Raw genomic sequence first — 26,497 nt, 5'->3', positions numbered from 1 at the left:
AAGAAGAAAATGTAAGAGGAAAAATAAAATCCAGAAATGAGGATAACTGAAAAGCACTGCAAGACTACTGCATCATTATGACTTTTCAAATTATTTAAATATGCTAAATATCAACTCGCCAGCAAAGCAATAAATATTGCATAGGCCATATGCTCTGGTAACTGGCAGCAAAACTGTCCTAGTAGGATTAGTTTATGGGCACAGCAACTGCCTGTCAAACACTCACAATTTTAATCATTTTTCAATTTGCTGCGTGAGTTGCAAGCATGCTCAGGTATTTTGACAGGTGGCTGCTCAGAAGAAATATCTGAGGCCAGTAGCTTCACACTGCTGTGTTTTCCTACACTTTGGCAATTCCTGTCTGATGTGGGGATACAAGTGTTTGGTGAAGACAGAGGAGGCATGAGAAAGTCCCTGTAGTGTGCTGCTAAGGTGTACTTGCAGCTCACAGAACACAAGGGATAGCACAAAGCTATAGCTGTGTCATACAGTGTTTCACCTGATTTTTTTCAAAACATTTGAAATCACAAAAACCTCTCAGCCTCTAAAAGAGAATAAATCAAGATCTGGCTGTAGTTTTAACCAGAACAAGGGGACACAGTCTCAAGTTGTGTCAGGGGAAGTACAGGCTGGATGTTAGGAGGAAGTTCTTGACCGAGAGAGTGATTTGCCATTGGAATGGGTTGCCCAGGGAGGTGGTGGAGTCATCATCCCTGGAGGTGTTGAAGAAAAGCCTGGATGAGGCACTTAGTGCCATGGTCTAGTTGACTGGCTAGGGCTGGGTGCTAGGGTGGACTGGATGATCTTGGAGGTCTCTTCCAACCTGGTTGATTCTATGATATGAGATGCAAATAATGGTATAAAGCAGTGAAAATAAACCTCAATACTGAAGTGTTTCTCCAGGGGAGATAGTCTATTAGGGAGATAGGAAAGGAGAATGGAAATTAGCATTTCTGGTCTTCTGGTTAATGTAATACTTCAAAATCCCAGCCATTAGTTTACACTTAATTCGTTATCAATAATTGAATAATTAGTGACAGAGCTTTATGATTAGAAATGGATTGATTCTTCAGTGAATGAAAGAAAAAGGAGGTCTTGATTACATGAGGAAAAATTAACAAATGGAACCTTCATATTTGAGCCAATCAGGAAAACATTTCAGTAATGGTTCTGTTTCTTTTCTGTAGAGCTTTCCATCTGAACAACCTGTTCTATGATAAACAGAAAGCCTGAAATAGTATTTTTCCTCCCACTGGGCATGCTTTCACTACTACATGTGATTGATTTATTATGCACTAATTGCCCACTTGATTGTTTTGTGTTTCATCTACAAAGTAGTACTGAAAATAATTTTAGTTCTTCTGTTGTATTTTCTAATGACCAGCGTAACTGTGCTGGTCCCTTTCAGCCACAACACTCTGTTTCAGACATAACCAAGTTCCTAACTTGAAAAAAATACCATAACACTATTTAAAGTTCCCAGGTGTTTGGGAAAAATAAGGCTCTTAAAATCTGGAAACATTCTGGGAGAATCCAGGGTAGCTTCTTGAAGAAGTGAACCAATAATATGAAGCACCATAAATAAAATGCACTTCAGATATTGTTCTTAATACATTAGCACTCCCAGCACCAACCTCCTCAAGTCAGCCAAATCTGTCCAGTGGAAAGGATTTGGATTATGATGTAAACTAAGGGTAAAGACAATTCCAAATAACACCTAATGTCCAACATAACTACTGTTTACATATTAAAAAGAGATACAGGCTTTGTACTCGGGATGTTCTGTCATGTTTCTCCACAGGAGAAGACTGTCATAGTAAAGTTCATTATCAATTACTGCTTTACAAGTACAAGATGAGTTAAGCTGTCATAATTTGCTCCACCAGAGATCCTGTGCTGTCAAAGAATGTCAATTTTTAATCTGACAAAAGGAAGAAAATTATATGTTATTCTGACCTCTAATTTCTTGACATTTTAATGCCATAATTGCTGTGGTTAGTGCTGCAACAATGATTTCACCTGTCAAGTAAGAATGAATCAATATCCTTAAGCTGCTCATCAAGTTTTAGCTTTCACCTCACTGCTCTTAGTTTAAAAAAAGAAGAAAGAAAAACCAACAGAATTTTACAAAGAGCATGTGAAAGGTTGCAGTAAAAAAGTAAACAAAATAATTATTTGGGGCCTTCTAATTTGGGGCAAAATGTTTGTTTTTTTTTTTCTCCTCATTACAATATGAAAACAACTTTCCAACATGCAGAGTAAGAGAGACCAACAGAAGCGACAGAACTGTAGAATTTTCCAATTTTGTAATCATAAAAGTTTTAAAGAATGAAATTAATTTTCATATGCCCTGTGGAGTGTTTAAGTCAGAAATTTCATCTTGTCTTGATCACTACTTGAAACCAATGACAGTGATCAAAATCTTTTTTTGTGGTATCAGAAAATTACAAAGTTGTTTGAAAAAAAATCAAAATTAGTATGTTTAAAGGAATTCAGAATGTTTTCCACATCCAGTGGAGATCTTAAGCTGCCAAAGAGTTATTACAAGGCCAGACACATATGATTTCAGAGACTTCAGTAATCTAAAACTTCATGGTATACCAGCGTTCCGGTTTCATTCATTGTGAAATAGAAAAATAAGAAAAGAAGCCAGATGGAGAGAGCCTTCTACTAAATAGACTCAGAACAAAAGTGCAAGATGGTAATTTTTCCAGTATTAAACAATAGAGCTCCTAGAGAGCTTCCCTATACATGTGCAAGTTTGCATATGACACCAAGTTAGGTGACAGTGTTGATTATCATGAGGATGGAGAGGTTCTACAGAGGGACCTGCATAGATTGAATCAGTGAGCCAATGTCAATGGCATGAGTTTCAACAAGGCCAAGCCCTCCATTTGGGCCACAACAACCCCAAGCGATGCTGGGGCTGGGGAAGTGTGGCTGGAAAGCTGTCTGACAGAAAGGGACCTGGGAGTTCTAATCGACAAGAGTCGAATATGAGCTGAATATGAGCAAGCAGTGTGCCCAGCTGGCACAGAAAGCCAGTGGCATCCTGGCTTGTATCAGAAATGCTGTGTCCAGCAGGAGTAGGGAGGTGACTGTCACCTTGTACTCTGCTCTGGTGAAGCCACACCTCGAGTGTTGTGTTCAGTTTTGGGCACCTCAATACAAGAGGGATGTGGAGGTGCTGGAGTAAGTGCAGAGAAGGGCAATAAAGCTGAAGGGTCTGGAGAACAAATCTTATGAGGAGCAACTGAAGGAGCTGGGGCTGTTTAACTTGAAGAAGAGGAGGCTGAAGGGAGACCTCATTGCTGTGTACAGCTACCTGAAAGGAGACTGTGGAGAGGCTGGTGCAAATCTCAATTAAATTTGAATTGCAGTGTTTCTAAGATAAGAGGCCAGACACCACCACGTGCCACTGTAAACCATACTAAACCACTGTTAGCACTGTCTTAAAAGGTGCTAGTGTTCCTATCCTCATATTTCTGTATTTATAAGTGCTCTTCAGAGACTTTTAAAAGGTTGGGGTTTTTTGCTTTTATTTTCTGCAATATCTTGTAAAAGCCAGAATAAAGTTAAAAGAAAAACACAAAAAGACCAACAGAACTGTATACAGAACATACACTTGTAAGAGAATCACATACACTTGTAAGAGAATCATGACATCCCAATACTCATTCTACTTATCATCAAGATGTCAGATGCTTTATTACTGGCCAGAGAATGTCTGCTAGTCTGAAAAATATAGCTCAAGGAAACAGGTGAAGGCCCCAAATCTGTCTATACTTGCACATGGATTTCAATTTCTGATTAAAAATGAATGAAAAGCATATTTTAAACTTTTAATGACAAACCACAAATCACCACTGTCTAAGATCTCTTGGAGGAGAAAGCATACTATTTTTAAATGTATGCACATAGCTTGCTGTAGCTATACATAAAAAAAACCCAGGGACTCTCTTTTTCGAGACATGCTACCTTCTCATTCTTAACAATTAATTGTGTTTACTGACCTAACTTGTGGCAAAGATTAAAAAGTTGTGAGTTTTAGAAGTTTCTGTGGTTTATATGCTATGGATTGACAGGACATGAGGTAGATGTACAAGTGAGTGAACAGTGAGATCTCCATGAGTTACTCGAAATTTCTGATGACAAGAAGAGCCACAGGAGAGATGAAGAGACTCATCATGTCAGACTATGTCAAATAAGGTGCACAAACAGACAGACAGACCTCAATCCTGCAAGCTGCCCTGTGGGAGTAGACCCTTAAAGTCAAGACATAGGAGTCTGCCCATGCAAATCAGGACCTTAAGCCATGCAAATCCCGTGTATTCATGGTGCCTGACATATGTTTTATGCTTTAAACTGTATTGCTCCTTCATATCTCCAGGTTTGTACCTTACTGACTCTTCTCATGCTCCAAGGTTTTAAACCCAGAAAAGCATTACATAGATGTGAATGTTACATATTTGAGGCAGTGGGTTCCAAATGGCCCTGGCTATTCTTAAAACTAAGCAAATACTGTTTACAAAACATAAGCTTTGCAATGCATGGTGTATAAATCCAGCTGTAAGAAGCTAGGGGTCTGAATGGTTCTTGGTTCTCCTCCTCCTCCTCAAAAGGCACCAAATGTAACAAGATGCAACAATTCACTAATAAAAACCAATATGCCAGCTCTATATTTAGCTGAATGTGAATGCTTTCAGAGACCTGTTTCTTTCTGAAATTGGTAGATTTCTTTCTCCAAGATTGGAAAACAAAACAAACACACGAAAAAACAAACAGCCATGGCCTGGCAATGTATAAATTATTACTGTTTTGCATACGGCAGATGGCAGCTATCTGGGGGAATGGAAGATTGTGTGTACAGCTTCATCACAGCGGTACTCATCTAGCAGCTGTTGCTTCTTCACACTTTTCACCAAATTTCAATTGTTTCATCCAACAAATGGATGATATTAGAAAATGATCATTCAGATTAATGGTCTTATTAAAAACAAATACAGCCACTGGAAGGGAAATGTATCAAGGCTGCTGGTACAATTCTTTTTTCATTTACTGATATATTTTCAAAGCTTGTGCATATGCACACATAAATGTGTGGGTTTTTTTCATGCATACATGTATGCAAGCATAAATACTTGCCCAAGAAATAGCAAACATATTTTATTTTGGCAATGGTCTGTTTATAATTTATGTGATTAACACAAAAGTAACTGGAATAATTGCTTGTGTCTTTCTAGCAAATACATTCATATACATAGTGTTGGCAACATTATCTGACTGAAAAGGTTGGATTTTTTTTTTCCTGGGACTGTGATGCATTTTTTTCCTTCCACCATTTCTACTAAGTAAATTACAAAAGGTAGCAGAGTATTTATTACACAACGCATTAATTTCCCACACCATAACTGACCACTTAATATATTATTTCTGAGTCGAGTGATACACAACAATTTCCTCCACCAGTGCAAGATGGGGAAAGTGCCATTTCTTGTGAGATGACATCAATTTTTAGAATAAAATGGCAGTAAACACCTACCTCCCTGAGGACAGGATCAGTGATACTGTCCAGGTTCACAGAGCCTTCATATGTTAGGTAGTGGAAAACATTGAGTGCACGCACTGCTTCTGGTCCTCGCTGCTTGTAGCCAAATATAAGGTCAATCCACTGATGAAGTTGACATGATACAAACTCACTTTCCAGTGCCTGCAAGTGAAATTCAGAGTTAGAAAGTAAATTACATCTTGAAAATTGCATCCTACTTTTTCATGTTAACTGAGGAAACATAATAGGAATCATCACACTTACTGTTTAGGATGATTTGAAATCCTTCGAAAATTAGAAATCAGAACTCATTATATTGAAAGAAACACTAAAAAAAAACAAACAAACAACCTTCTTCTTTACTTTGGCTTTATATCATCCTGATTTCTTCTTGGGTACTGTTTTTTTCCCAGCTGCAAGGGCTTAATTATTAATTTTTGGGCTCATCAAATGTCCTGGTTTCACACAGCCTGCTCCCACAAGCAAATCCCACTCTCCCACCCGGCCCAGAAATCAAGCCCTGGGTTGAGACAAGGAGTTTAATGAGATGATACAATGTAATTACCATAGCTTGTTTCACAGAAAAGCACACTGAGAGCAGAAACAGCAGCAGAAGGCAGCAATAAAATGATCCTCTCACCACCCACAACTGCAGCCAGCCCAGCTGAAAAGACCAACACTCCAAAACCTGAAAATGGAAGCAACAACTAGAAACAGGAAGCTTCCCATGTTACAATCTGAATGATGAGCCCTGTGATATTTTGCTCCAGCCAGAACTTTCATTTTAAATCTGTCATGATGTCAGCAAGGTGTTGAATACTCACCAGCAGACTCAACAGGCTAAACCCACAACAGCAACTAAGTTAGAAAATTTGCCAAGAAAAAATGATGAAAATCAGAAAACAATTTCCAAACCACAATCTTCCACCTTGTTTCCCAACTAGTTCTAGTTAGCCTTAAAGCTAAAATGGAAACTTGGAGATTAAAAAGCTGTATTGGCTAAATGAGGTTCTGAACTCCCTGTGTAAACAGTGACCAATTTCTCAAAGGAGGAGAGCAATTTTTACACTAGTTTTTTAGATCCGTTTGGTTCACAGGGAAAACACAGTTTAAAAATGGGTTCAAGGATTGCTATTCTTTTGCTCAGTGTATGGAAAAAGATAATTCTAGATCAAAGAAATTATTTCAGTATTATCACTGAGTCTGATCCAGGCAGATAAAGTTCTTTTAAAAAAGAAATGTGTTTTCATTCATTCATTCACATAAAAAGGAGGCTGCGTCAGAAATCACCACTGGACACTGAAGTGTCATGCCATTCACCTTTGTGCTTTGGCAGACCTGTCGAAACCCATGACTGTTATTTCTTAGGAAAATGGATGGGAGGTTTAATAGCTGACATGTAGTTCAGTCTTCAAGGGCTCCAGCATACTGTAAGAAGCTATGCAAAAGTGTCTCAGAGAACCATATAGAAACTTGTGGTATCCTTTTCAGAATCAGAGGCCATCACATGCAGATTGCAATTAATACAATTTAAATAGAATTAATACTACTTAATACTAAATACTATTAAACTAATACTATTTGGTTTCAAAGCATGTCTCCCAATAAGTCATTTTTAAATACCAGATCCTTACTTATATTGCACTGTGAGCATGTGACGTGAGAATGTCTGCAACTACGTCACCCCGTATAATCCTTTTCATAGCATGCTTGATGTCAGCATGCAAAAAAACCCCACAAAACTAATTATGCCACAGCAACCATAAATTGAGTATTTCCTGACTTTTAAATGCTCAATTTTTAACATTCCTTTGTATGTATTTTCCAGCAGTCCTGGTTCACCGGAGAGGTCCCAGGAGACTGGAAAATGGCCAACGTGGTCCCCATCCACAAGAAGGGTCGGATGGAGGAACCTGGGAACTACAGACCTGTCAGCCTGACCTCAGTGCCAGGGAAACTGATGCAGCAGGTTATCATGGGGGCAATAACTGCACACCTGAGGGATGGCAAAGGGCTCAGGTCCAGCCAACATGGATTGCCTCTCCAACCTGATCTCCTTCTATGATCAGGTGACCCGCTTGGTGGATGTGGGGAGGCCTGTGGATGTGGTCTATCTGGACTTCAGCAAGGCCTTTGACACTGTCCCCCACAGCAAACTGCTGGCTAAGCTGTCAGCCCATGGCTTGGATGGCAACACTCTGTGCTGGGTTAGGAACTGGCTGGAGGGCCGAGCCCAGAGAGTGGTGGTGAATGGTGCCACATCCAGCTGGCGGCCAGTCACTAGTGGTGTCCCTCAGGGATCAGTGCTGGGCCCCATCCTCTTTAACATCTTCATAGATGATCTGGATGAGGGCATGGAGTCAGTCATCAGCAAGTTTGCAGATGACACTAAGCTGGGGGCAGATGTGGCTGGGTTGGAGGGCAGAAGGGCTCTGCAGCGGGACCTTGACCACCTGCACAGATGGGCAGAGTCCAATGGGATGGCATTCAATAGCTCCAAGTGCAGGGTGCTGCACTTTGGCCACAACAACCCCATGCAGAGATACAGGCTGGGGTCAGAGTGGCTGGAGAGCAGCCAGACAGAGAGGGATCTGGGGGTGCTGATTGATACCTGCCTGAACATGAGCCAGCAGTGTGCCCAGGTGGCCAAGAGAGCCAGTGGCATCCTGGCCTGCATCAGGAATGGTGTGGTCAGCAGGAGCAGGGAGGTCATTCTGCCCCTGTACTCTGCACTGGTTAGACCACACCTTGAGTCCTGTGTTCAGTTCTGGGCCCCCCAGTTTAGGAGGGACATCGAAATGCTTGAGCATGTCCAGAGAAGGGCGACAAGGCTGGTGAGAGGCCTTGAGCACAAGCCCTATGAGGAGAGGCTGAGGGAGCTGGGATTGTTTAGCCTGGAGAAGAGGAGGCTCAGGGGTGACCTTATTGCTGTCTACAACTACCTGAGGGGTGGTTGTGGCCAGGAGGAGGTTGCTCTCTTCTCTCAGGTGGCCAGCACCAGAACAAGAGGACACAGCCTCAGGCTACGCCAGGGGAAATTTAGGCTCGAGGTGAGGAGAAAGTTCTTCACTGAGAGAGTGATTGGACACTGGAATGGGCTGCCCGGGGAGGTGGTGGAGTCGCCGTCCCTGGAGCTGTTCAAGGCAAGATTGGACGTGGCACTTGGTGCCATGGTCTGGCCTTGAGCTCTGTGGTAAAGGGTTGGACTCGATGATCTGTGAGGTCTCTTCCAACCTTGGTGATACTGTGATATTGTGATATTGTAATAAAACTTGTATGTAAGAAACCAGAATTTAACACCTGTTGTCTTCTCAGCATCCACCTCTGATTAACTTACAGTGAGCAGCCTAACTGTTCTCTTCCTCCTCCAAGCTGTGCATATTCATAAGTTTCTTTTGCACCTGTACATTTTATTTATTAATTAGAACATAATTAACAACAACAACAAAAGTGCTAAGCATTTGCTTTGGTCAGAAATAGCACTGTAAATTCTAAAATATGGAAACCATTTCAGGAGAAAGGCAAATCTTTCCACTATTTAGAGACGGGATATTACATGTGAAAAGATAAATCCTTGGATCAAGTAAGATGTTTCATCCATTACCTTACCTAACATCCTTCCCCTGATGTTAGAATCGCAGAACAGTGTGGCTTGGGAGGGATCTGTAAAAGCTAGCTCATTCAACTCTGGTTGCTCAGAGCCTCATGTTGCCCAGCCTCGAATGTTCCAGTGCTTCACCACTCTCATTGTAAAAACTTTCTTCCTTGTATCTAGCGCAAACCTACCCTCTTTTAGTGTAAAACAATTACCTTTTGTACTGTTGCAACAGGTTCTACTACAAAGTCTGTTTCTGCCCTTCTTATAGGCTCCTTTTAAGTACTGAAAGGCCGTAGAAGCTTCATGTGGGCCCACTTCTCCAGCTTGTCCAGGTCCCTCAGCTTGCTGTTGGCTGCAAACTTCCTGAGAGTGCCCTTGATTCCAGTGTGTATGTCATTGATGAAGATAAAAAACAGTACTGCTCCTCCCAGTATGGACACCCCTTGTCACTGATCTCCAACTGTACACTGAGCCTTTACCCTCTGGATCTAACTGTCCAACCAGTTTCTCATCCACCTAACAGTCCACTCATCAAATCCTTCTCTCTCCAATTTAGAAAGAAGGATGTTGTGGGGGACCATGTCAAAAGCCTTACAGAAGTCCAGATAGATAACATCCATAGCTGTTTGCTTGTGCACTATGTCGTCAGTCCATTGCAGATGACCACTAGGTTTGTCAGGCAGAACTAGCCCTTAGTGAAATATATTGGCTCGTCTGAAGTCATCTCTCTGTACTCCATGTACCACAGCATAGCTTCCATGATCTTCCCAGAAGTGAGGCTGGTAGTTTCCAGAGTCCTCCTTTCTACCCTTTCTGAAAATGGGTGCAATGTTTCCCTTTTTCCAGTCACTACTGGTTGCAAAAAAATCACTGATTTTTTTTTTCAGGTATCATGGACAATGGCTTGGCAACGACAGTAGCCAATTCCTTCAGGACTCTCACTATGCATCTCATCAGGTCACATGGACTCATGCATATCCATGTTACTCAGGTGGTCATGAATCTAATCTCTTACAGTATCACAGTATCACAGTATTATCAGGGTTGGAAGAGACCTCACAGATCATTAAGTCCAATCCTTTACCACAGAGCGCAAGGCTAGACCATGGCACCAAGTGCCACATTCAATCTTGCCCTAAACAGCCCAAGGGAGAGAGACTCCACCACCTCCCCGGGCAGCCCATTCCAGTGTCCAATGACTCTCTCAGTGAAGAACTTTCTCCTCACCTCCAGCCTAAATTTCCCCTGGCGTAGCCTGAGGCTGTGTCCTCTTGTTCTGGTGCTGGCCACCTGAGAGAAGAGAGCAACCTCCTCCTGGCCACAACCACCCCTCAGGTAGTTGTAGGCAGCAATAAGATCACCCCTGAGCCTCCTCTTCTCCAGGCTAAACAATCCCAGCTCCCTCAGCCTCTCCTCGTAGGGCTTGTGCTCAAGGCCTCTCACCAGCCTCGTTGCCCTTCTCTGGACACGCTCAAGCATTTCGATGTCCCTCCTAAACTGGGGGGCCCAGAACTGAACACAGGACTCAAGGTGTGGTCTAACCAGTGCAGAGTACAGGGGCAGAATGACCTCCCTGCTCCTGCTGACCACACCATTCCTGATGCAGGCCAGGATGCCACTGGCTCTCTTGGCCACCTGGGCACACTGCTGGCTCATGTTCAGGCAGGTATCAATCAGCACCCCCAGATCCCTCTCTGTCTGGCTGCTCTCCAGCCACTCTGACCCCAGCCTGTATCTCTGCATGGGGTTGTTGTGGCCAAAGTGCAGCACCCTGCACTTGGAGCTATTGAACGCCATCCCATTGGACTCTGCCCATCTGTCCAGGCGGTCAAGGTCCTGCTGCAGAGCCCTTCTGCCCTCCAACCCAGCCACATCTGCCCCCAGCTTAGTGTCATCTGCAAACTTGCTGATGACTGACTCCATGCCCTCATCCAGATCATCTATGAAGATGTTAAAGAGGATGGGGCCCAGCACTGATCCCTGAGGGACACCACTAGTGACTGGCCGCCAGCTGGATGTGGCACCATTCACCACCACTCTCTGGGCTTGGCCCTCCAGCCAGTTCCTAACCCAGCACAGAGTGTTGCCATCCAAGCCATGGGCTGAGAGCTTAGCCAGCAGTTTGCTGTGGGGGACAGTGTCAAAGGCCTTGCTGAAGTCCAGATAGACCACATCCACAGGCCTCCCCACATCCACCAAGCGGGTCACCTGATCATAGAAGGAGATCAGGTTGGAGAGGCAGGATCTGCCCTTCCTAAACCCATGCTGGCTGGACCTGAGCCCTTTGCCATCCCTCAGGTGCGCTCTTATCACCCCCAAGATAACCTGCTGCATCAGTTTCCCTGGCACTGAGGTCAGGCTGATGGGTCTGTAGTTCCCAGGTTCCTCCATCCGACCCTTCTTGTGGATGGGGACCACGTTGGCCATTTTCCAGTCTCCTGGGACCTCTCTGGTGAGCCAGGACTGCTGGAAAATGATGGAGAGCAGCTTGGCCAGCTCAGCTGCCAGCTCTCTCAGCACCCTGGGATGGATCCCATCTGGTCCCATGGACTTGTGGGTGTCCAGGTGGCTCAGCAGGTCCTGAACTAATTCCTCATGAATTTCCAGGGCAACACACTTCTCCCCAACCCCATCCCCCAGTTCAAGTGGTAGAAGCTTTGCTTCTCTGGTCCCTACATTGCGGTCCATCCACTTGAGAGGGGTGAGAAGAAAGACTGACACTGAAAACTGTGACAAAAACTTGGTGACTACCTCAGCCTTCTCCTTGTCTGTTGTTACCAGTTTGGCAGTTGTGCTCATCCAGGGGGAATACACTTTCTTTGACCTTCATAGTTGTGAGAGTTAGGAGAATTGAATGCCTAGGTTATGTTTCCCTGAGGCAGTTTCTACTTGCATGACCATCCCTTACTCAGCAGCTTGTCATTCCAGAGAAGGTCTTACTGACCCTGGCAGGTTTGGAGAACTTCTATTTCACATGGATGGTTGGTTCTTTAATAACTGTCACGAGCTGAGTTGAATCTGCTGATATTCAATACCATGCTGCTGTTCATTATTAAATAAATGAGTGACTTTTTAACAGCAGCATGTCATGTCTTTGTCTCCAATTCCTTAAGTGGTTCTATTGTGCTATCTTTACAGGTCTAGCTGTTCTTTTAAAAAACTTGAAGTCTTTTGTTCCTTGGGGAAAAAAACCTATAAAGTTTCCTGGAGAAACTTTGGGAAAATTGGTAAGGAGTAAATGTAATTTTTTTGAACTATAAATTTCAGAACTGCATATAAAAAAATTTAAGTTGGAAGAATTGTTGTCGGGGGGGCTGTGAGCAAGGGGATTAACAGTGTTGTACCTGCTAGGCACTGTGTGATGGAAGGCCAGTGCAGTAGAGGATTTGTAATAGAGACCAGAGTAGAAGGTAGCCAGAGAAAGGAGCCAGAGTTGTGAAAGAGAGTGGCTCTATATGGGCCTCAGCACTCAGCAGCCTCTGGCTGTGGGTTGTGATGTGTGCTGTGTGGTGTTCATGTCCTCCCCAAAAGGGTATCCTGTGGGGTATGGTGCTGACCATAAACAGTAGCTAGGGTCCACTCTAGTACAGGTCACCAACTCCTACCTGGCCCTTGGCTGGGGGAAAAGGCTTCTGATCTGTGCTTTGTAACACAAATTGTTTTAGTCAGGGGAAAGTTTCTGATGGTTTGACCTGATTTGCTGGTACTTCTGCAATGCTACTCATGCAATACTTGTAGAATCCTCTCCCTAATTTGCTCTAATGCACAGGCTGCTCCCTCTCCATGCAAAGTACCTCCTGCAAATTTATGAGCTATTCACTGTCAGCAGTACATAATTTGGTTTTTTACAGAATATGCAATATTTAGTAGGCAATAAGGTGATGGCATTTTCTGTATAAAAAATAATTTGTAGGTACAGCAGGAACAACACACAGGAAAAGGTAACAATAAGATCCTTAAATCAGGTTGGTGATGGCCTTAAAGGACAACATGTTTCAAAAACATTTTGGCTTTAAAGCATTTCAAGGAAGTTTAATTTTTTTGGAGCACATTTTCAATATGAAATACGAGGAAACAATTTTACTTCAAAAACAATAATAATTAGTAGTTATATAATTATACAATGTTATTCTTAGGCTTTAAGTTTCTTACTGTTAAACAGAAATGGGTTCATATCCAGCTTACCTTTGATTACAAATAAAATGTACAGGAAATTGTTTTATTCAGGCACTCTTGAACTGATCTTGTTTGAACTACTGACATTCTGGATTCATTCTCCAATAGCAGCATTCCAAATAGTATTTATTTTTCGTGTGGTTTGTTTTGAGGAAGGAATCTCTTGTACTACTGTTTTCAATGGAGTGGTTTCTATTGCTAACAGGTTAATTGCAAACATTGTTATACGTCTAACATACACATATTTTGAAGTAGTAGTACTATGAGTTTTGTGTGTTTGCAGGCAAGTGTATGTGCACTTTCCACAGGCTGAAAATACAGGCTGTAGTTGTTGTAAAATGTAAGTGCTTATTAGTAAGCTAATGTTTATATGTAAACAAAAGGAAGGTATTGCTTAGTGGTATCAATCACTGTAGCCCTTCCCGGACTTTTGTGCAGGATTGAATGTTGCACACTTTCCTCTCTGCTCATCTCAAAATTGTCTCTTACAGAGATTCTATTAGAAGCCATTGTTTTTATTACAATGCATGCTATGTGCTGTGCAGAGTATCAGGAGTTCTGGATATATAAAACATGCCATTCAAATCTCTTTCTAGCTCAACATTCTGTGTTACCTGGGTATTTTGTGTCACGAGAGAACAGGAAAGCTCTGATGCTGCCCCTTGTCTGGACCACAGCTGTCCATGCCCCTCGTGTTTCTGCAGTTCCTCTCTTGCTTCCCTCCCCTTCATAGTTACATGCTGTCTGCCTCTTGCTATTAATTGACATTCAGTACATTTTAAAATACTTTCTTAAAACCACTCCAAGACACTTTGGTTTTGTAGATCTGCTCAATAGCAGACCATGAACTGTTTCAATGTGAGCTGGCTTTCTCTTTTCTCTCCCTTCACACCCATGCTCCTCTGTAGCCATTGAATACATGGACACTCTCTGCTTAACATTTCTCTACCTCATTTACTATTTCTTGTATGGATTATCAGAGTAAAATCTTTGACTCTTGCCAAATTGGCCAATACTGATATTTGAAATTACTTATATTAATTTAAACAAAGTATTATTTTCATGGAAGTCACACAGAAAATGCATTCTACAGATTTAGGTTATTCAGGAATGTCTGCACAGAAATGGATCTTTTAAATGAACAACTTCAAGGCATAAATAAGATTCTTCAGTGATACAGAAAGATTTTATAAGAATCACTGCCACTTCCAATTAGATTGAAACCTGTTAGCTGAGTGGTTTTCTATTGCATTGAGAACAAATCTTGGCAGTATACAAAATAATATCAAAGTCACTACTGAGAAAGTATTATCAAATCTTATCTACTGATTATCTTGTGAAAAAGAATGTCAACTACTGTCGAATGATGAAGAGATAAGATAAATCGCCTAGATTCTTATATCATGGAGATTTCAGAGTAGATGTTTCTAATGACTATTCAAAAAGCTTTTTAATTATGAAATACTATGTATGCTTCTGAACAGCCAAGGAACTGTACAAAAATATAACTGGCAGACAGCAGAAGAGCACAAATAAATCATTTCATAAACAGAAAGAAAATTTAGTCTTAGTAACATTTATGTAATAGAAACAAAACGTGTAACAAAACCAGGGCACCATTCAGTGTTTCAAAAATGTAATTTATAGTGAATGCATTTTACACAATGCTGTAATTTGTAATTTAGTATGTGCACAAGCCATAATGAAAATATCATTATAATTAACTTTGAATTACACGATCCTGCATCTTTTGTTTCAAAACTAAAGAATGCTTATTACAAAAGCTCTGCTTCTGTGTTTCACAGTGGTGTTCCCTGCCTTGATTTAACATGCTTGACTTACTGACTGAATCTGTTCTATTTCTGGCTCTCAGGGCCGCTCTGAGTCTGTGGGGACTGAGAGGCTGAGCAGGACTACAGATGCACATCTGTGGAAGGTTTTATGCGTGGCTTTTTTTTTCCCTGGTAAACTGAGAGATTATGATTGATGAGCCTAGCATTAGGGTAATGTTATCAGGGACACTTTCTGCCTCTGTCCTTTGTGCCATCGCCGAGGTCAGACCATAATCATGTTAGCATAGAACATAGTGCTTTATTAATGTTTCATGAGTTACTCCATAGTAATCAGTCTAGCTTTGTATGGATAAATAAAACTGCTACAACAATCTCTGATGAATATGCTGAGTGCTTTAGAAGCTACTGTAATAGGTCTTGAAGTAACTTGACTGAGTGTCTTTTCTGCTCTTTGTATCAAGTTTAATTTTCAAAAGTTTAAAGGACTCTCTTTTGATGGAAAACCATTTCCACTTCCATTTCAGTGTTTATTTGCAAGTGTAAAACTCTCAGCCAAACAACACTAAAACAACACTAAAACCATGTCTGTTTTTATTAACTTGCACAGAATTTTAGTGAAGCTTGTTAACCAATTGGCTAAATTACACTGATTTCTGTCATTGTACTGCTATAATGTTTTCTAGGGTGTTCTCTATTTGCTTTGGTAAGTATCAGGATGAAATGGTGAAATTCTTGCTGTTATTTAAAGAAAATGGTTACATTCACAAATATGCAAGTAGGCTATATATAGGGATTTGAATAAAAAAAAAGACAAAAAAGAAAGAGAGAAGAAAACATTGCCAGCTAGGGAAAAACAGGATCCCACTGTATGTTATGTACATACATACAGTGATCCTTTCCACTGAAATGGAAATTACTACTGATCCTTTCCACTGACATGAAATTACTACTGCTGGTTTCACTAGACAAGGGATCAGGATAAAATTTATTTGAAATATTCATCAATTTTCTGCGGTTTGCCAGCAAATGTAGTCTCTACTTGCTTTGCTGTGTTGCTGTGTTCCAGGCTTGCACAAGCTTGCTGTGTTTTACACGTCAGCACCACACCCAGATCCATTTTTTCCCCTCTCAAGATAGATTCTTGTATAACAGCCAAAATTTGGCCTGGAGATGACCTAACTGCATAATACATCTGCTGGCTGGTTCAAAACATGGTGTTCAGACATGAGGGAGGGAATGCTAAACTTTACAATCCCTTTATGTTTTTCCCTTACTTTGATCAGCCTCGCTTTAGTGGCCAACTACACTGTATGTGCTAATAAAACCCTACATGAAGAAGTTTATCTGAAAAAAAACAATTACACATTCAAGTTGCTACACTTTCAAAATATAATTCCATTACTTCTTACTATTATTTTTGTGAAAGAGATTATCCTTCTTTAGCTACTTACTACTTTAGAATAAGCTTTAAAAAAATTATGCATATAAGATGCTCTTTAAACATCCCAAACTTGTTCATTTTGTTTCTATTTTCTGAATTCCATCCAAATGTGAATACTTCTTCTGTCATCTAGTCACCCTGAAGTGAGTTTAATATTCCAGGTGCAGTCTCAAAAGGTCCATACATAGGAACAACTGTTTACATCCCTTGTGATGCAATGGTTCTCCATAGATGGCATCAAAATACATTTATTTCTGGTGTATATAGAATTACAGAGGTTTGTCTAATCTAATTACCGCTCATTGTCACATTTCTCTTGCTCCTGCTTTATTTTATTACTATTTTTGTTTCCAGATGTCTGCTACCTATTGAATATCTTTAATCCTTTCCTCCCAAGGTGATTTTCAGTGTATTTTCTGTATCTAATTCAAATAAATCTAAGCTTCTCTATTCTGTTTTCTACACAATTCCCAACTTTGTGAACCTCAAAGTGTTCATCTGAAGACAGCACATATCTGTGTAGAAATGAATTTTAATTACTAATGTTCTTGCTAAAAGTAGACGCTGGGATGAATGAAGGCCATGCATAAATTGCCTCCAGGCAAAGCTATATAATAGAAGTATGATGCTCACATCTGTGAAGACAGGGGTGGAAGGCAGTATAGGAAGGGTAGGATACCTAAGTGAGATCATTCCTGACTTTAGAAATCTGTGAAGTACTCAGTTACTGGAAGCCTGTAATACCAATGCTACTCTAAACTTAACATTGGCTTGTCTGTCTCCTGGCAGCCTGCGCATACATATATGGAAGCAGTTCTTAGTACTACTACAGCTTAATACTGAAAAGGATTTTGCAGCTTTTAACTATCACACTTTCTTGAAAGTGTTGTCCTGAAGGGGTATAAATTTTATCTCTAAATGCATGCAAGCAGCTGTTTTCCTCAATAGCACAAAACGTTTATGCAGAGATCTCCTATGGTATTTTCTTCAAAAACCAGCAGCAACTACATGAGAGGAATTGTGCAATTTAGCAAAAGCTAAAGCTTTTGTTCATGTGATCTCTTCTCGTACTGTGACATTTATTCTCCTGGCCATCATTCCACCTTTGTGGAAAGGTAAAATGGAGAAAACATAGCTTAAGATACAAGAAGAAATATTCTTTATAAAATTTCCCAAAGGGGATCAATATGCATCTCTCAATATATTCCCCAACAGGTGGCAGCTTAGCCTCTTACTGGGTATCACATTTGTATTCTTACCCATGTCAAAACTAAACCTCTTGGTCAAGTTTAGTATGTTTACTCCTGTTTACACAATCACAATCCAAAAAAGAATGCGTGTGCAGTGACATGGCCACTCTGGAGACAGGTACCTGTGACTGCACATCTCAGACTTGTGAAAGCTAATGAAGTGCAAGTCATCCTTAGAGGCCATCTCCCTCTTTGCTAGTAAAATTGCACTTGGATTTATTGAACCCAGCTGTGAATATCACTTGATTTTAGAAAGAATGTTACAATATATGCAGCTGTAAGAGGAATCAGTCAAGAAAAGGAAGGAGAACGTTGTTCTATTTCTTCCTGGAACACATTTCTTCTGATTTGTGTAGTGCATGTCATATGTCTCACGTTATGAGGGCCATCATTTCTTTAGGAGACTGCTGTACATATGTCAAATCATTTGCTTTTCTAAATGAGAGACACTTCTAAAATACATATAGGAATAAGTTTGTTTTTACAATGACTTACTATTCTTTTGAACTTCATATAGCTTTCTTTTTCCTATCATCTCCTGAAAAAGATCTTTAATTGAATTGTTCTTGAAATCAAATTACCAAACTGATCTGAAAATACCCAACACTGCTAGACCTAAAACGCTAACACAAAGCACTACAGGGAATAATGCACAACCTGAACAGTTCTGCAACTGCATGGAAACCCATAGGTTATTGAAAGTATAGTCCTGACTCTATAAGGTTCTATAGATTCTATAAGCCATTTTAAGGATGATCCATTTCCAGAACAGAACCATAAACTGAACTGGCCATAACATCAGAATATACCTTGGTTTTCCTAAAAATTACTAGAACTATAAGTATGTATTAACTCTACTAGTAATAGAGGCATTACTGATCACATTAAAGTATGAAAGATACAACATAGAGAAATGATCAAATTAAAGTATGAAAGATACAACATAGAGCTTAAGCTCTGCAGACTTGATGGTGATTAATATGAGACCAGTTCTTTTGCAAAATTTCCTCAGTTTTTGGCCCACGTTCACATCTCTGTACTTCCAGTTCACCTCTGATGTACAGGTTTGGTTAAGCATTTTTAATAACCTTTTATTTACTTATTTATTTTTGATGTAGAAAGTGGTGAGGAGAAGAAGACTTTAAAGTTTTCAGGCTATCTCTTATTGTTCAGCTTATGTCCATCTGATGCTTTATCATAAGAGAGTGAATAACTGAATTTAATTTCCCATGATTTGGACACGTGCAAAGTAAGTCCACTTTAAAATAAAGGGTTCTGTCAAACAGGGTAGAATGCAAATTCTCCTTCACTTTCTGTTTTCTTTTCTTAAACATAGTTCTGAAGAGTGAAAACCAACATTAGGTTAGAGCGTTAAAACCTATGCTAAAATTAAAGTGCAGCTTACCATCCTGTTGATACGGACAAAGTCTTCAGGCTTTTTGGCCCACGGTGGGAGATCAACATCATTCACAACAACTTCATCTTCCCTGATTCCTAGGTTATAGCCATTACTGTTGACAAACATCTCTGGTAGGTAGTAAAACTCTGGAATTAATTCCTAGAAAGGACAAAATACACAATGAGACCTTACATTTATACAAAGATGATAAATGGTGCTGCCAGAATCAGGCTCTGTTGTAGTACACATTAAAGCATCCTGGTTTTGCTTATGCTGCTGTGCATTTCTAGAAGAAATTTTATAACCTGTTTCCTCGTACTTATGGTCAATCATATTTTTCCTAATGGAATATTCAATCCTTGTTTTTCTCATATCTGTTATTATGAAAAGCCTAACTTCAGAAAGGCTGAAGTTTATTCAATAAACTTCCTATCAGTAAAGCAGATTTCATATCAATAAAGCAGACTTTTTCAGAATAACAGGTACTAAGTAGTGTGCCCAGAGAAGGGCAATGAGGCTCCTGAAGGGTCTGGAGCACATGACCTACAAGGAGCATCTGAGGGAGCTGGCGTTGTTCAATCTGAAGAAAAGGAGGCTAAGGATAGACCTCACTGCTCTCTACAATTTCCTGAAGGGAAGTTGGAGTGAGGAGGGAGCCAGCCTCATCTCCTTTATGACAAGCGACAGGACTAAAGGAAATGGTTACAAGCAGCACCAGGAAGTGTTTAGGTTGGCTATCAGGAGACATTTCTTCACTGAAAGGGTTATGAAACATTGGAACAGTCTATCCAGTGCAGTGGTGGAGTCACCGTTCCTGGAGGAGTTCAAGTGGTGTGTGGACCTGGAGCTTTGGGACATGGTTTAGTGTTGACCCTCCAGTACCAAGTTGAAGGTTGGACTGGATGACCTTTGAGGTCTCTTCCAACCACATATATTCTGTGATTCTGCAGTTCTATGATAGAAGAAATTGTATGCTAAGCTTTTGATAGCATAAATACGTTAGCTTTTTTTAATCACTATTGAATTAAACTACTTAAAAGGGGGGAGGAAAGTTGCTGATATAACTCTGTCCTGATTTTACTTTCTCTATATACTTTAATTGCATAAGAAAAGGTGGGAAAAATAATTCAGTGCAAATTATTTTTTCTACTCTAAGAAAAACAAAATAAATGGAGAAAAAATGTCAGTACCATAAAAATCCTTAAAACAGAAATACATGATGTTTACATTTAGAGACTGGTAACTGAGTAGTGAAGATCACCTACAGTGCATTAATACATTATAGGTAAGTAAGGGTGTGAAGATTTTCCATTTCAAGGACAGAATTATTTTTGACATAATAAATATCAACATTTGTTGCTGTCCATTATTTTAGCAGGAATTAATAGACCACAGCAATAAAAAAAAAAAGTCTAAAGTTTTCTACCTATTTTCTAATATCCAGATATGGATTAATTTCACTAACCTACATTGTTAAAAGAATTATGGTATTCAGTTGTGTAATGTGATCAAAAGTGATGACAAAGCACCTGAAACCTGAGTTTCTCTGTGGTCCTTTCAAGGCTGCAGACATGTGAAGCATAAAAAAATAATCACCGCAGACAAAAACTTATCTAATTAAATCTGATGTGTAGCTCCATAGAGAGTAGAACAGTTAAAACATAGATAGTCCTTTCAAATGTATTCATTTTAAAAAGGAAAGAAGGAAAAGATAATATTTATGTTACAAAGCTAAATATGTTTAAGGAGACAATTTACTTACTTCTTTACATCATATTTAATATACTATAAACAGTCTGAACTCAGATTAGGCTAAACTGCAATGCCAATCAATACTTAACCAGTGCAAAAACACTAACCAAGTCTGACATGCCTGAGTTTGGGCAGTTCATTACGGAATGAGTTGTAGTTTCATAGAAATCCAGCAAAAAAAAACAACCATCACATGCAGTAACTAATACAATGGCAGGTAGAGCAAAGACAAACGAAAAGCAATGTTGAATATCCTCTAAGGCTAAAAGAAAAAAGAATTATTTTACTAACAATTTTGAATTAGACTATATATCTCTAATTTCCCCAGAATATATCTAAAACCAAAATTCAGCTTGTCATCTAAACAGGACTCACTCTCAGGTTCTCTAGGAAGTGCTTTGGTTTTCTCTAACATATTGTGCTAGTTTGAAGCAGGGTAGAATGTTTTGGTGAAAAGAACTAGATCATAGGCTGTGAAAGAAAAACAATGGTGATGTCTACTCCCCTCAGAGTCTTGCTGAAGAAGAAAGGAAAACATTAGATAACACTCTCGCCATTTTGTCTCACTCTCTGGCTGGGCACTTACTGAGCTGCATCTCCCTAACTTCACCTTCCACTCACCTTTGCTTCTTAACCTCTTGGCCGAACCTTTGTTCTTCCTTGGGACCAGGGTAAGGTTGAGAGGGGCAGGGGGAAGGTGTAGGGGTGGTTGAGAGCCCCTCCTGGGGGCTCAGGTGTCTGGGAGGGGAGTTGTGTTTCTGTATTACCTCTTACCTTGTATATTTCTATATATAACTGTATATATTGTAAATATCTGCTTGTATATTGTGCTAGCTGTAAATAAACAGCTTCATTTAAATTCACTAGTCTGGGTGATTTCTAAAGTGGAGGTGGGGGGGCAGGGAACACCCAAACCATCACACATATCCCAAAGAAGAATGAATAACTGTCACAGTTGGAAGAAATTAGACGTCAATCTTTCTACATCTCAACAAACTGCTAGTAACTTGGGAGTAAGAGAAGGCCACAATTCACTATGTGCTACCATACAAAACACTGATAAAGTCAATATCAGAATGCTGAAAGATCACCTAGTCTAGATCAAATTAAAAGTCAGCAATCACATTAAACAATTCCAACAAAAGTAAAGAAAAAAAGTAAGCAGAGGTTTTGGTTTTTTTTATGTGGATGTCTTGAAACACATATTGCTGCTTTTAAGTATCAGCATTTTTATTCAACATGGTGGTGTGCTAACCTGGAAAATCAAATAGCAAACAAGGCTTTGATTCCATCAAATATACATCAACTGTAAAATTTCCTTTTCTAGTTTTAAATGCCTTACGATCAAGTTGTGAACCTTTACATCCAACATATCTGAAAGAGGTGTGCTACCCCGAGACAAAGAAACAGAGAATACTACCAATCTTACAGCTCCAGGGAAATCAACGGGATTTAAGTCACTGAATGGTATTTCCATTTAGCAACTTTATCTTTGTTACTCTTTGCTTTCAGTATAATTTAATGTTCCCTTGTCTAGTACAGCAGAAAACATAAACAGATATAGGATGAATAGAAAGCAGTTGATTAACTTTCTTCATATGATTTACTGTGTTGTATATATTTAGTTTGACCTGTCTTATTCTTGTGCTCTGGAAACTAACCAGTGCCAGACTTCTAAATTCTCTTCAAATAGCACCGTCTCTAGAACCCTAATCATATCAGTCACACAGAATCACAGAATCACACAGAATTAACCAGGTTGGAAGAGACCTCTAGGATCGAGTCCAACCTATCACCTAGCCTTTCTAATTAACTAAACCATTTGGTATTTAAACACATTTGGTATTTAATTAGTTTTTAGTCAAAGTAACAAAACTGTACATAATATTTAAATAAATAAATAAACACACTGTGTTAAAGTCTCAGCATTATCTTAATGCTAATTTTAGTGCAGCTTCAAATTTCTTTACTTATTTGAATACTATTTAGCATGAATTGAACCTCTTCTTGAGATATGAACAAAGCTGCATGCTGCCTTTCCCAGATACTTGCATATTTCCCATTTATGCATCAATCATTTCTTTTTCTTTAGTAGCATTTGGTATTGATTTTACAATTTTGCTATCTTCACCATTGATTAGATTAAGAAACCACAACTCTTACACGCAGCTCAGATAAATCCATTTCCTTCTCATTTCTAGAGAATGAATACATACTAAAATGTAGGCTCACTATGAAAACTTTTTTCACTCCATGAGCATGAATTTTCTAACATTTGGGAAAATCTTCAAAATGCATATGTAGCTACTTAGATGCACAGGAAATGTAACTGATCTGGAGCACTGCAGTAGAAAGCTTTGGTTTTGTGCCCACTGCTTATTCTGTTGTGAAGAAATGAAGAAGCTGTCTCTTCTACCTCATGCCTTGGGGAGGTACCCGGCAAGGATGTAAAGGTGAATACTCCCTTACCCAGGACCCCTGAGCATACTTCACAAGGAGATGTAACAAGCTGAGAGAAGCAGAGAGAGTTACAATTAGCAAGGACAGAGCAGGCAGCAAAGACAGAGCCTGAGAGGTTGCTGGGAAAAAGAAGCTGCAGACAGGAATGAATCTCAGTGGAGATGGCAAGATGACAAGTGGGGCTCAGAGAGAACTGCTTTAATCGAGAAGCCACTGAACACTGTGAGAATGAACACATAAATGAAGAGAAGGGTAACACTATCAAGGGTAGAGTTACTTTTAAAACCTATTTATATTTTTCTTAGCTAGAGACAGAGCTTGTTTTGTAAGTGGATTTGTGCCAGCTCATATTCAAATAAAGATTATGGCTGCAGAGAGACAGCTGTTTTGGTGCTTTTGCTATAAGGACAGAGAACGGATAGCTCAAACATCTAACTGCTCCATTGTCACATTTGGAGAGGTGATCTTGCCCATTCTTTCATTCCAGAAGTGTTTCAGGTGCAGTAACTTTTCCTGCAGATACCTGGCTTCCTGTTGTCCCCAAGTTTCCGTGACAGCAACTCCACAACTTTTCCACCAACTGATTTCAGTATTCTTATGAGGAAGTTTTACCTAATGCTGGGCCTGAATTTTTCATTACACAATCTAAGCATATTTTCCTTGCCCTAGCTATCTATCCCACATGCAAACAAATTACTGTTCTCTCTTTGCTTAATTACATTTGGAAAGCATTATCCTACCCACAGCCTATCAGCTCCTAAAAACCCAAATGAAGTGCAATGATTTTATCTTCTCTATTGTCACCTTGCTTAAGTCTTAGTTACAGATATATAAAATAGTATTTTAAACTCCTCAAATTAGTTAGTAGAATTATTCCTAAACAGAGCATAACTATTACTGTATACACTTTGGCCTTCTTATATTTTGTCACATGCTCAAAACACAGAGGCCAAAATAAATGTTTTGATCAACCTCTGTGGTCTTTAGAGGTTAAGAATACATAATTTTCTGATATTTGCTATTTTTCATTCATTTTTATGGAGAGTGTAATTTGCCATACAACACAGCTTCATCCAGCCATCACCAGTTCCACGTTTTAGAAGGGTCACTGCTAAATTCACCCTGAAGAGAGAGGGACAAGGAGAACCAAAAATTAACAGGGAAAAAAGGTATGGTCAGGGATGGTATTGACACCAGGGGATGGGACACTGAGTACCTTCTGACTTCCAACCTGCTTTTCACTTAACATGCAAAAGAGTTGGTAACTGGATCCTCAAAACTACTGCACTTTCAGTAGCACTACTGGTAAAAGGTCAATTAAAAGCCAAGTCACTACTGTGATATTGATAACTTTATGTTTCAAGCTACAAATATTCATAAGAGACAAATCTCAAAACGTTTTCTTTCTACTGTACAAATATCAAGTCTGTCAGCACAAATCAAGGCATGAAGTAATCCATCAAAAATAACAACATGAAAAAGCTTCCCTGGGAGTTACATCAGTTTGTAGGCATAAAGGCATGCGAAGAAAAAAGTAACTGAGATCAATACATTTCAAAGTCTCATGCTTTGGAAATATTAACAGACCAGATGAGCAATTTAAGTGCATATTGGTTTTATTCATCATTCAGTTGATGCATAATTTTGTATTAACTGATGCAATTCAGAACATTCTATTGGTGTCTTTGCCTTTGCCAAAACATATCAAAGGTTCTAAATAAACCTTTCCAACTACATATCCTGTCATGGGTAATTTCTTACCACAATAAATACCTAGAGTTCAAAGAGTTAAGAAAAATAGGTATTCTAGTGATCTAAATCTATTTGCAGTAATTTCTGTCTAGTTGTCCTTGACATTTCACAAGCTGGTAACCTCCTCTGCTCCCCTCTCATTCACACTTCTAATAAGACAGGTTATCCTTCTATCATTTAATAGTCAGCTACCTTTCAAACTGCCTGCGACGCTTGGCTCTTCTCAGATGAAGAACAATGCAGTAAAGCTACTGAATGGTGTGAAAAACAGGTAAAATGAATATTATAACAGACATTTCTTGTCTGTAAATGTGATCTCTAGTTTATTTTAATAGCTATACTAAAACCCCAAGGTATAGTTAACAGTATTACATGCCTTGTGTCTTTATATAAGAAAACATCCCCAAATGCATTTTCTAATTTACAAGCCTGTGACAAATCCAAGCTGCTGAGAAATTAAACTTAAAATATGTCTTGGGGTGATAGAGGACCACTATTAACACTACCATAACTGTACACCACTTGCATCAAATCTGACGTTTCTGTTTAATATGTTTTGCTAAGGGTATACCATTTTATGGCCTCCCAGTGAAATCAAATCCAACCCAGACGTTTTCACTTTTCTAATATAATTCACTTCAAGGTTTCAAAGCTGCCATTTCTTTTTCTTTCTTTCTTTTCCTCCCAAAAGGTTGATCCCCTGGCATCCATTAATTCCATGAGAGCATAGTACTGGGTCAATGAGTTAGCTATGAGTACCTCTATTAAATGCGTTAATTCACATTAAGACATCTTAATGACATTTTGTCAGAGCTACCTTTCTAACTTCTAACACTGCTATTCAAAAAAGTCATATAACAAGTTTGAGAGGCATTAGGAAAGATTAGTCCCTGAACAAGAGGTTCTGGGTAAGTCAGTGCTATCAAAAACGGGAGCAGGGAGGGGGAGGTAGAAAGGCAAAAACGTGAAAGCTGACTGGCCAAGTTATGGTCATTTCTGGGTGAGTTGCTTCCTCAAAGGTCACTTTGTGAATGCTCATTCCTCCTCCAGCTTGTACTGATTATCTCAAGAGGAGGTGGACGTTGATAAAGGGAGACACAGTAAAACAAATTCTGTTATCCAGGTTGTCCCTTGTGTATTGCCACTCTAACATAGCACGTACCATATTAATTCTGTTTCATCCACTGTAGGTGAACAGGTTTCTTCAAAAATGAACCAAATCAGCCCAAATGTAAGTAACAAAATTGTCTAAATAGATCTTTAATCATCCATTGAACAATATGCTATCATACACTGTATTTTCTGAAGGCTTTTTACCTTTTGACACA

General features: G+C 39.6%; 1 protein-coding gene across 7 annotated transcripts in view; it reads right to left on the bottom strand.

Moving 5' to 3' along the window:
* The window catches only part of NBEA (neurobeachin), a 527,236-nt gene that overhangs the window by 46,457 nt on the left and 454,282 nt on the right, over nt 1-26,497 (bottom strand). For all 7 annotated transcript variants that reach the window (XM_064173040.1, XM_064173052.1, XM_064173047.1 and 4 more), the window contains 2 exons: nt 19,212-19,364; nt 5,543-5,710 (listed from right to left, as the gene is read on the bottom strand). In XM_064173040.1, the coding sequence (XP_064029110.1) occupies nt 5,543-5,710; nt 19,212-19,364 (321 nt within the window). The remainder of the gene's footprint in view (nt 1-5,542; nt 5,711-19,211; nt 19,365-26,497) is intronic.

This window comes from Pogoniulus pusillus, chromosome 3 (genome assembly GCF_015220805.1).
Source record: "Pogoniulus pusillus isolate bPogPus1 chromosome 3, bPogPus1.pri, whole genome shotgun sequence".
Classification (NCBI taxonomy): Eukaryota; Metazoa; Chordata; class Aves; order Piciformes; family Lybiidae; genus Pogoniulus; species Pogoniulus pusillus.
The sequence above is the reverse complement of the archived record's forward strand: the minus strand, read 5'-3'. Positions and strand labels throughout refer to the sequence as shown.